Here is a 10,803-nt window from a genome sequence, read left to right as displayed (position 1 = left end):
TCTCCCTCGCCCACACATCTTTTTGCTTCTATGTCGAACAGTTGTACAACTTTACTATTACAGTTTTATTTAATTTTATTATATTTATTTATTTATTGGATAGAGACAGCCAGAACTTGAGAGGAAGTGGGTGATAGGGAGAGAAACAGAGAGACACATGCACACTGCTTCACCGCTGGAAAAGCTTTCCTGCTGCAGGTGGAGACTGGGGGCTTGAACCTGGGTCCTTGTGCACTGTAACATATGCGCTCAACCAGGTACTACCCAGCCCCACAGTTCTAGTTGTTAATGTCTTATGGTGCTTTACTTTTAAACATTTAATGAGTGATGCAGACAGACAAAATACTGCTCAGCTCTGATTTACAACGGTGCTGAGTATTTATGTCTAATATATAAATTAAACTTTATAGGAGAAAGTGTGTATAAAGTTCAGCTTTAGGCATTACCTACAGGGTCAGGGTCTAAGCACTCATACTGCACTGGTAAGGCGAGTGTGTGGGGTGGGGGCTACTGTACAACACCTATGGGAAAGAACAGCACCAGTTCAAGGTGGCAAAGGTTATTTCTTTCCTGGTTTACCAGGCAGGGATCTGTGACTTCCTTATAAGTTCCAAGAATCCAGCCCGAGCAATAGGGTTAGGTTCAGGTGCAACCAGTTTTTCAGGCAACTGCCTCTTTTCCTTTTTCATGCTGTCAATCACGGCTTTAAACAAACCAACTATTTTTAAAAATATTTAAAAAATTATCTTTATTTATTGGATAGAGACAGCCAGAAATTGAGAGGAAGGGGGTGATAGAGAAGGTGAGAGACAGAGAGACACCTGCAGCCCTGCTTCATCACTTGCAAAGCTTTGCCCTGGCCCTGCAGATGGGAACCGGGACTTGAACTAAGGCCTTTCGCATTGTAACATGTGTGCTCAACCAGGTGCGCCACCACCCGGCCCCTGCAAAACAACTTCTGTGTGGATTTAAAGAAAGAAATCATCTTGATGCGCAGGACTGGAAGCCAACTCTGTTTGGAGTTTGAAGAAGACATCAAGTAGACGACAGAGGTTGTGGATTCAGAAAGAGCACTGGGGTGGGAAGGTGGTGCTAAGCGAAGGAGGAGAAGTAAGGCGACCGCATGGTCTCATGAATCTTGGGAGTTGTAGTCCCGGCAGGAAGGCGTCCTCCAGCCTGCACGCAGCTCTGCACTACATCTCCCAAGATGCTCGCGTGGCAGAGGAGGCGAGCGGTGGGCGTGCTAGTGCTGCGTTGCCGCAGGGGGAGGGGGGCCTGGGGAGAAGCAGCGGCGCCGGCCGCCGGGAGACGTTAGCGTCTGTCGTCCGCCGGAGGTTCTCGCGCCGGTGGCGATCGGGGCCGTGCGGCTACCGCGCGTCCCTCTGCTCATCTTTTCTCCTTTCCCCGGCGTGCGGCATCCGCCATGGTGGCGTCCCCGGCCGCTTCCCGGGCCTCGGGGCGCCGCGTCACCGGCTCCCCCGAGCGATGAGAGGGTAGCGACGCGCCGCCGCCCGCCCTCTGCGCCGCGCGAGAAGGAGGGTCGGGCTGGGCGGGCCGCCGCGCCGGCCGGCTGCTCATCTGCGCCCCGCCCCCTGGGGGCGCTGCCGAGGGGGCGCCCGTCGCCCATGCTGCCGGGGAGCTTGGCCGCGCCCGGCGCCCGTCGCGCGTCGCCGGAGCCCCGGACGCGCCGCCCGCCGGCCCGCGCCCACTGACGCGCCGCCCTGAGCCCACCGGCCCGAGCCCCGCCATGTGGCACAACGTCGGGCTGACCCTGCTGGTGTTTGTGGCCACGCTGCTGATCGTCTTGCTGCTGATGGTGTGCGGTGAGTCGGGGCATCCGTCGTGGGGGTGGCTGTACACCGGGCTGCACGGGGCGGGGCGGCTCGACGCGGCGTAGCGACTTGCCTCTTCTGCCTGGCATTTGATTGATTGGTTTCCCCCCCCAGAGCGTTGGGCAGGTGTCTCCCTGCAGCCACCTGTCCGCTCGCTGCTCGGGAGGGAGCTCAGAAATGCCGCCCGGCCCGCTGGCATCCCGCACCGGGAACCGGCATCGTGACCGGGCTTGAACCAGCTCTTGCTTAACCCGCAGCGTGTCTGCTCTTGAGCCATTCAGCCACAGTCCGCCCAGATTTTAACCTTGGCCTGTATTCGAAGGTGAAGCGATTGGCGGCTCCCCCCGCACCCCCTTTTTTCTTTTATGTGGAGTCCCACCCTCATGATAATAAGAGAGATTTCACTACCCGCAGTCATGAGTGGGGATTGGCATAGGCTGGAAGCACATGTGAAGTAGTTGACTTTGATTTCGAACTTAACCATCCTTCCACACAGGGATTTTGAGATTTCGCAGAATTAAAAAAAAAAAAAAGAAGGAAAAAAGAAAAAAAAAACAACAAAAACACGGGCTATATTTAAACTTCTAGGGCCAGAGAACCTCTTAGTTCTGTAATAATGGTGATGTTTTCTTTGCTTTCTTTTTCCTTTTTGGGGTGGGAGATGTTACTTTTCTTTCTTCCTCCTTTCCTTTCCTTTCCTTTCCTTACTTTTCTTTCTTCCTCCCCTCCCCTCCCCTCCCCTCCCCTCCCCTCCCCTCCCCTCCCCTCCCCTCCTCTCCTCTCCTCTTTCCTTTCTTTTCCCAGAGCACTGCTCAGCTCTGGCTTATGGTGGTGCCAGGAATTGAAACTGGGATTTAGGAGCCTCATGCTTGAGAGTCTCTTTACATAACCATTATGCTATCTACTGCCCTCATTTTCTTTTCAAGATAGTATGTTTAAATCTTTTGATTTGTTTATATACACAGTAACTGATAACCACAGGTCTCTTAACAAAGCAGTTGAGCACTTGGGAAGATGGGTAAGTGTTTAGACAGAGTTCAATTTTTCATTATTTCAATTCTGAAATAAGGTTCGGGTTGATGAAAAAATTGGTTGGAATTCAAAATACTATAGGACTTGTTTAATATACTGACTGTTGAGTGTCAGAATTGGGTTTGGAGAAGTGTACCCATGTGCATATTTGTATATGTGTATATAGATGTTTGTATATTTTTATTTTTAACTTTTTTATTTTATTTAAAAAAATTTTTATCAGACCACTGTTCAGCTCTGACTTGTGGTGCTCAGGGTTGAACCTGGGACTTTGGAGCCTCAGGCATGAGTGTTTGCATAACCATTATGCTGCCTATCTTCCGCCCTACATTTTCCTTTTTTTTTTTTTTTAATTATTCCCTTTCGTTGCCCTTGTTGTTTTATTGTTATAGTTATTATTGTTGTTGTTACTGATGTTGTTGTTGTTGGATAGGACAGAGAGAAATGGAGAGAGGAGGAGAAGACAGAGAGGGGGAGAGAAAGACAGACACCTGCAGACCTGCTTCACCGCTTGTGAAGCAACCTTCCGTGCAGGTGGGGAAACGGGGGCTAGAACCGGGATTCTTACCAGGTCCTTGCACTTCGCGCCTTGTGCGCTTAACCTGCTGCACTACTGCCCGACTCCCACTCCTTTCTTTAAAAAAAAAAATTATTAAATTTATTTATTTAATGGAAAGAGACGGCCAGAAATCGAGAGGGAAGGGTGGGATAGAGAGAGACAGACAGACACCTGCAGCACTGCTTCACCACTTGTGAAGCTTTCCTCCTGCAGGTGGGGACCAGGGACTCAAACCTGGGTCCATGCGCATTGTAACGTGCGCACAACCAGGTGCACCACCAGCTGGCATTTTCCTTTCTAAGGTAGCAGGAGATGAGGATGTGATATTGTAGACCATATCATGCCTTGGACAGGGTATTTGCCTTTGGGGCATGAAAAATCCCCATTGTTACATTTCTCAGACTTATTCTCGTAACTCCCAGTAGCTATTTGACTTCACTCATTTTTCTAATCGTATGCTGCTTTTTCAGTTTCACAAAACATGGAATGAGAGGTATGGTATGGTAAGTAAAATAGGCGTGTTTTGATTAAATGTTCATGAAGTAGTAGCTTTATGAATAGGTATGATCCTGGTTCAAGCCCCAGTCACTCCACCTGCAAGGGGGACACTTTAACAACAGTGAAACAGTACTGCAGCTGTGTCTCACTCTCTCTCTTTAAAATATTTTTTAACTTATTTTCCCTTTTGTTGCCCTTGTTTTTTATTGTTGTTGTAGTTATTATTGTTTTTATTGATGTTGTTGTTGGAAAGGACAGAGAGAAATGGAGAGAGCAGGGAGTTGGGCGGTAGCGCAGCGGGTTAAGCACACGTGGCGCAAAGCAAGGACCTGCATAAGGATCCTGGTTCGAACCAGGTGCACCACTGACCGGCCCCTTCTGCAGGTGTCTGTCTCTGTCTCCTTCTCTTCCTCTCCACTCCATTTCTCTGTCTCTATCCAAGATAATAAAGGAAAAAAGGGGGAGGGGGAAGGAGAAAAAGTAATCCAGGAACCTGTTTTGCTGAGTGAGCTAATGATGGAATAGTGTCATGGTTTTGACCAGGATGGACCTGGGGCTTCTAAAGGGTATATAGATCTGACCTGGTTTGAGAAAGAAAAGTATATTAGTTTTTTAGAGTTGCCATAACCAAATACCACACTAGGTGACAGAAATTATATATTTTTTCTCACTAGAAGCCACCAGTTCTAGATGAAGATATCAGTACATTAATTCCTTTATTTATTTAAAAAAGGAGACATTAACAAAACCATAGGACAAGAGGGGTACAACACACAATTCCCACCACCAGATCTCTGTACCCCATCCCCTCCCCTGATAACTTTCCTATTCTTTATCCCTCTGGGAGTATGGGCCCAAGGTCATTGTGGGATGCAGAAGGTGGAAGGTCTGGCTTCTGTAATTGCTTCCCCACTGAACATGGACTTTGACAGGTAGATCCATACTCCCAGTCTGCCTCTCTTTTTCCCTAGTAGGGTGGGTCTCTGGGGAAGCAGAGCTCCAGGACACATTGGTGAGGTTGTCCAGGGAAGTCTGGTCAGCATCATGCTGTCATCTGGAACCTGGTGGCTGAAAAGAGAGTTAACATACAAAGCCCAACAAACTATTGAACAATCATGGGCCTAAAGGCTGGAATAGTGCAGATGAAGTGTTGGGGGGTACTCACTGCAGACTATTGTGTATTTCTGCTTTCAGGTATATATTTTGCCCTAGTTTATGGATACGTGTGAACATAGGCTCTATCGCAGGGGACCTGGTCCATATCTAGGTTTTGGGACTTTGTTAGGAAGTGAACCGCCTGGAATGGAATTAGAGAATACTATGAAAGGAAAGGTCTCACCTGAGTAATGAAGCTGAAGGGTTGTCATTTCCACACCTGAAGTCTCTGGACACAGTCTGAAGTGAAGCATGCTGAGGTGGTAGTTGTTGCATTGATTAGGCTGGGATCGGCGGATGCAATATTATTTGGTATGAATTAAGAGAATCATGCAGGAAAGTGCTCCCCACCCTAAGGTTCGAGGACTGGGAAAATAAAGGCTTTGTAGTGGAATTGTGAGGTTCCTGCTGTCTTAGGGTTCAAGAAGACAATAGATAGTTATTGTTATAATCACATTGTTTGGTAATTGGGTTAACTTTGAAAAATCTTTGTTAGGATTTGCTGTATAATACTCAACATCACCATAATTTGTGTCCTTTGACATTATTTGTATATAGCTGTGCCACCGGTTGCTTCTGTTCTCCCTGGTCTAGGCTTTTGAGAGAGTCAACATATCAAAGACTCAGCCTATGTATTAAAAAGACTCAGTCTGTGCTTTAAAAAGTTTGAGGCATACAATCAATTTTCCCCCTCTCATATTAATTAAATAGATATTTATATGACTACAAATTAATAGGAGTGTACATAAACACCATTCCCACCACCAAAAGACTGTCCCATCCCACCCCCCCACCTCACCCCCCACATCCCCTACCTCCCCCCACTGCCCTGGGGAGCCGAATATCCACCCTCACCCTCAACCCAGGGTTTTTACTTTGGTGCCCTACTCCAACCTTTTTTTTTTTTTTTAAGATTTTATTTATTTATGAGAAAGCTAGGAGGAGAGAGAAAGAACCAGACATCACTCTGGTACATGTCCTGTCGGGGCTCAAACTCGGGACCTCATGCTTGAGAGCCCAAACCTTTATAACTTCGCAACCTCCCGGACCAGGACCACGCAGTACATTAATTTCTTTTGAAGCCTCTTTCTTTGGCTTATAGATGATTGTCATCTCACCGCAATTTCACGTGGTGTTTCCTCTGCTTTCGAATCTTTTCAAATAATGATACTACTGAAATCAGATTGGGTTCCATCTTTATGAATTCATTTAACCTGAATGAACTTTTTTTAAAAAATTCTCTTTATTTATTTATTGGATAGAGACAGGTAGAAATTGAGAGGGAAAGGGGTGATAGAGAGACCACTTGTGAAGCTTTCTCCCTGCAGGTGGGGACCAGGGGATCAAACCTGGGTCCTAGCGCATTGTAACATGTGCGCTCAACCAGGTGCACCACCACCCGGCCCCAATGAACTTTTATTTTTTTTAATTTATTTTCCTTTTTGTTGCCCTTGTTGTTTTTTATTCTTGTTGTAATTACTATTGTTGTTAATAATGTCGTTGTTATATAGGGCAGTGAGAGGGGAAGAGGGGGAAAGACAGACGCCTGCAGACCTGCTTCACTGCCTGTGAAGCGACCCCCTTGCAGGGGGGGAGCTGGGGGCTTGAATCGGGATCCTTCTACCGGTCCTTGTGCTTTGTTCCACGTGCTGAGCTACCTCCTGACTCCCTGAACTTTTTTTTTTAAAAAGATGTTTATTTATTTATGAGAAAGAGAGAAAGAACCAGACAACACTCTGGTCCATGTGCTGCCAGGGGTTGAACTCAGGACCTCATGCTTGAGAGTCCACTGTGCCAACTCTTGTACCGCTCACTGAATGAACTCTTCATAGAGCCTATCTCCAACTATATAATGAGGTTAGAAATCTAAACACCTGGCTCGAGAAACCCATCATAGCTTAGTTTGCTTAGATAGTTTTTTTCCTATAGGGAATTCTGATTTTTTTTTTTCCAGATTGGAGGTTCCTAGGGTGGGACTTACTTCACCTTTCTGTATCAGTTATGTCTGCTTTAAAAAAAATTTTTTTTTGCCTGTTATCTTTCTTTTTCTTTTTTTTTTTTTTAATTTATTTATTGGGGAATTAGTGTTTTACATTCAACAGTAAATACAATAGTTTGTACATGCATAATATTCCCCAGTTTCCCATGTAACAATACAACCCCCACTAGGTCCTCTGTCATCCTTCTTGGACCTGTATTCTCCCCACCCACCCACCCCACAGTCTTTTACTTTGGTGTGATACGTATGTCTGCTTTCTTACCTCTTATTCATTCTAAAAATGTTTCCCACCCTCTCTGAAACTGCCACTATAAAGGTCAATAATAGATGCCGATATTACCTAGTTTGTGGTGGTCAGTTACTCTACTTGTGTTTAACCTTTGCTGAAGAATAAAACTCATTGACATAAATTTAGAGTTTGAATTGGGCTTATTATTGTGGAAGCAACCCATGTAGCAAGTAAAAACACACTGTAAGGAATTTGTACAAAATATTATAGATTTTTTAAAAAGTATTTTATTTATTTATTAAAGAGAAAGATAGGAGAATTAGACATCTTTATTATTATTATTTTTCAAATATTTATTTATTTTCCCTTTTGTTGCCCTTGTTTTTTATTGTTGCTGTAGTTATTATTGTTGTTGTTATTGATGTCATTGTTGTTGGATAGGACAGAGAGAAATGGAGAGAGGCGTGGAAGACAGGGGGAGAGAAAGACACCTGCAGAGCTGCTTCACCGCCTATGAAGCAACTCCCCTGCAGGTGGGGAGCTGGGTGCTCAAAGCAGGACCTTGCACGGTCCTTGCACTTCACACTGTGTGGGGAGCCAGGGGCTTGAACCAGGATCCTTACGCAGGTCTTTGCACCACGTGTGCTTAACCTGCTGCGCTACCGCCAGACACTCAGGATCAGACATCTTTCTGGTACATGTGCTACCGGGGATTGAACTCAGGACCTTATGCTTGAGAGTCCAATGCTTTACCCACTGTGTCATCTTCTGAACCTTGTATAGATGGTTTTTATACTTACTCTTAATTAAGTTTTTTATTATCTTTATTTATTGGATAGGGATAGCCAGAAACCAAGAGGATAAGAGGAGAGAGGGAGAGAGACAGTCACCTGCAGCACTGCTTTACCACTTGCAAAGCTTTCCCCCTGCAGGTGGGTGCTAGGGGCTCAAAGTAAAGTCCTTGTACTTTGCACATTGTAACACGTGTACTCAACAAGGTGTGCTACCACCCAGCCCCAATGATTTTTATATATTTTTTAAATTTTTACTTTTTTATTTCACCCCCCACCGCCCAGCCAGAGCCATATTTATTTTTCTTTTCTTTTTTTTTGTTTATTTTATTTATTTATTCCCTTTTGTTGCCCTTGTTGTTTTTTTATTGTTGTAATTATTATTGTTGTTGGATAGGACAGAGAGAAATGGAGAGAGGAGGGGAAGACAGAGAGGGGAGAGAAAGATAGACACCTGCAGACCTGCTTCACAGGCGGTGAAGCGACTCCCCTGCAGGTGGGGAGCCGGGGTTCGAACTGGGATCCTTATGCTGGTCCTTGTGCTTTGCGCCACCTGCGCTTAACCTAACGCTGTGCTACAGCCCGACTCCCCATATTTATTTTTCTACTACAGTACTGTTCACCTCTGGTTTATGGTGGTGTGGGGGGATTGAACCTGGGACTTTGGAGCCTCAGGCATGAGAGTCTTCTTGTATAATCAGTATGCTCTCTCCCCCCAGCCTTATAGATGGTTTTTATAATCTGAAGGAATGTGGGGCAAGATTTGCCAAAGAAAGATAAACTCTATCAGTGGCACTTCCCCTTAGGGTAGTGGAGGTGTGCAGATATTTTAGTTGTTCTGACCCTGAAACTCTAGATTAATTGGTTTAAAATTCCTCTTTGGGGAGAGGTTGGAACTGCAATTAAGTTTGGTGTTTAAATTTTGGTAGGGCCAAGAACTAACATTTTGGGTTTGTTCCACTCTCTCCTCTTTCTGATTTATTTATATTTTCCAGAGCAGTGCTGTGCTTTGGCTAAAGTGGTGATGAGGATTGAATCAGGGACTAGAGCCTCAGGCAGGGGAGTCTTGCATAGCCATAATGCTGCCTCCACTGGCCCCTCCCTCCCTCTTTCCTTCTCTTTATCTCTCACCTCACCTCACCTCACCTCCTCTATACTCTCTATCCTTTAGTCTTCCTTCTCCTCCCCTTCCTGTGAGGCATTTCTTTTGGTCCTTATATACTATACTTTCTTTTTTTTTAATTTTTTAAATTTATTTTAAAAAAAGGAGACATTAACAAAACCATAGGATAAGAGGGGTACAACTCTACACAATTCCCACCACCAGATCTCTGTAGCCCATCCCCTCTCCTGATAGCTTTCCTATTCTTTAACTCTCTGGGAGTATGGACCCAAGGTCATTGTGGGATGCAGAAGGTGGAAAGTCTGGCTTCTGTAATTGCTTCCCCAATGAACATGGGCGTTGACTGGTCGATCTATATTGCCAGTCTGCCTCTCTCTTTCCCAGGTAGGCTGGGGCTCTGGGGAAGCAGAGCTCCAAGGCACATTGGTGAGGTTGTCTATCCAGGGAAGTCTGGTTGGCATCATGCTAGCATCTGGAACCTGGTGGCTGAAAAGAGAGTTAATATACAAAGCTGAACAAGCTGTTGACTAATTATGAACCCAAAGGCTGAAGTAGGCAGATGAAGAATTTGGGGGTCTCCCTTTTGTAGCTAGCTAGTAGGCATATTTTAGTTATATTTCAAAAGGCATGTAGCTATACTAGTGTCTTTTTTTTTTTTTTCTCTGTGCCTGAAATCTGATATGCAGGTGGATCCAAGTTATTGTCTGGGGGAGGTGATGTCATGGCTGGAAAAGGGACAGAAAGTTGGATCAGGGAAGAGAGTAGCTCCCTAATATGGGAAAGGGGTATAAATGTTATTGACTGTAAACCCCATCGATTTGATTTTGTCTGGGACCCATATTCAGCTTAGGAGGCTATGTGACCTCTGCATCCCTGTAGATCTGAGCTCACATTCTGTGGTCATGAGTAGGAACATTCCTCTTAATTTTTTTTGTTTTTATTTATTTATTTATTTTTAAGAGAGGGAGAGAGAGATACACCAGAGCACTGCCCAGCTCTGGCTTATGGTGGTACGGGGGGATTGAACCTGGGACTCAGGTTGTCTCTTTGCATAACCATTAGGCTATCTACCCCCGCCCAGGAACATTCCATGCTGCCCCAATATCGACCCATCTTCCACAGGTGTAGCATAGAGTATGTTTTTCATTTTCCCTTCTGAGGATGGAACGTTTTCTACCATTGTTGATCCAAGTTGAGGGCAAGGTCCTATGTGGGGCCCACAAAGGGGTTTATTTTGTTGCTCCTGATAGAGATGACTGGTGACAATGGAGAGAGGGATTTATTTGAGGTCTAGGCCCATCATGTCTGCTTGGGAATCTCAGGACTTCCCAAACAGGGCCCCAGCTATTGGGGTGGCCTGATAGTGACTGAAGAGTCATCATTAAAGTATGCCAGTCTCTTGCCCTTATTCAGCGTTTGCAGTCCTTGCTTTGATAAGGTTAGCTTTGGAGTGAGTGAGAGAACTGTAATAGGAAGTAGGTGAGGAAGGTAGCTAAGTCTAATTAGATACTATTTCATTAGGAACTTTATATTGACTCACTGCAGACTATTGTGTACTTTTGCTTTCAGGTATATATTTTTCCCT

General features: G+C 45.3%; 1 protein-coding gene across 1 annotated transcript in view; it reads left to right on the top strand.

The window, feature by feature from the left end:
- The first annotated feature begins 1,232 nt into the window (after positions 1–1,232).
- Positions 1,233–10,803, top strand: part of SMIM13 (small integral membrane protein 13) — a 30,853-nt gene continuing 21,282 nt past the window's right edge. The window contains exon 1 of the mRNA XM_007538470.3: positions 1,233–1,823. Coding sequence (XP_007538532.1) covers positions 1,748–1,823 — 76 coding nt within the window. The 5' untranslated portion in view covers positions 1,233–1,747. The remainder of the gene's footprint in view (positions 1,824–10,803) is intronic.

The sequence above is a fragment of the Erinaceus europaeus genome, chromosome 4 (genome assembly GCF_950295315.1).
Source record: "Erinaceus europaeus chromosome 4, mEriEur2.1, whole genome shotgun sequence".
NCBI classification, from domain to species: domain Eukaryota; kingdom Metazoa; phylum Chordata; class Mammalia; order Eulipotyphla; family Erinaceidae; genus Erinaceus; species Erinaceus europaeus.
The sequence above is the reverse complement of the archived record's forward strand: the minus strand, read 5'-3'. Positions and strand labels throughout refer to the sequence as shown.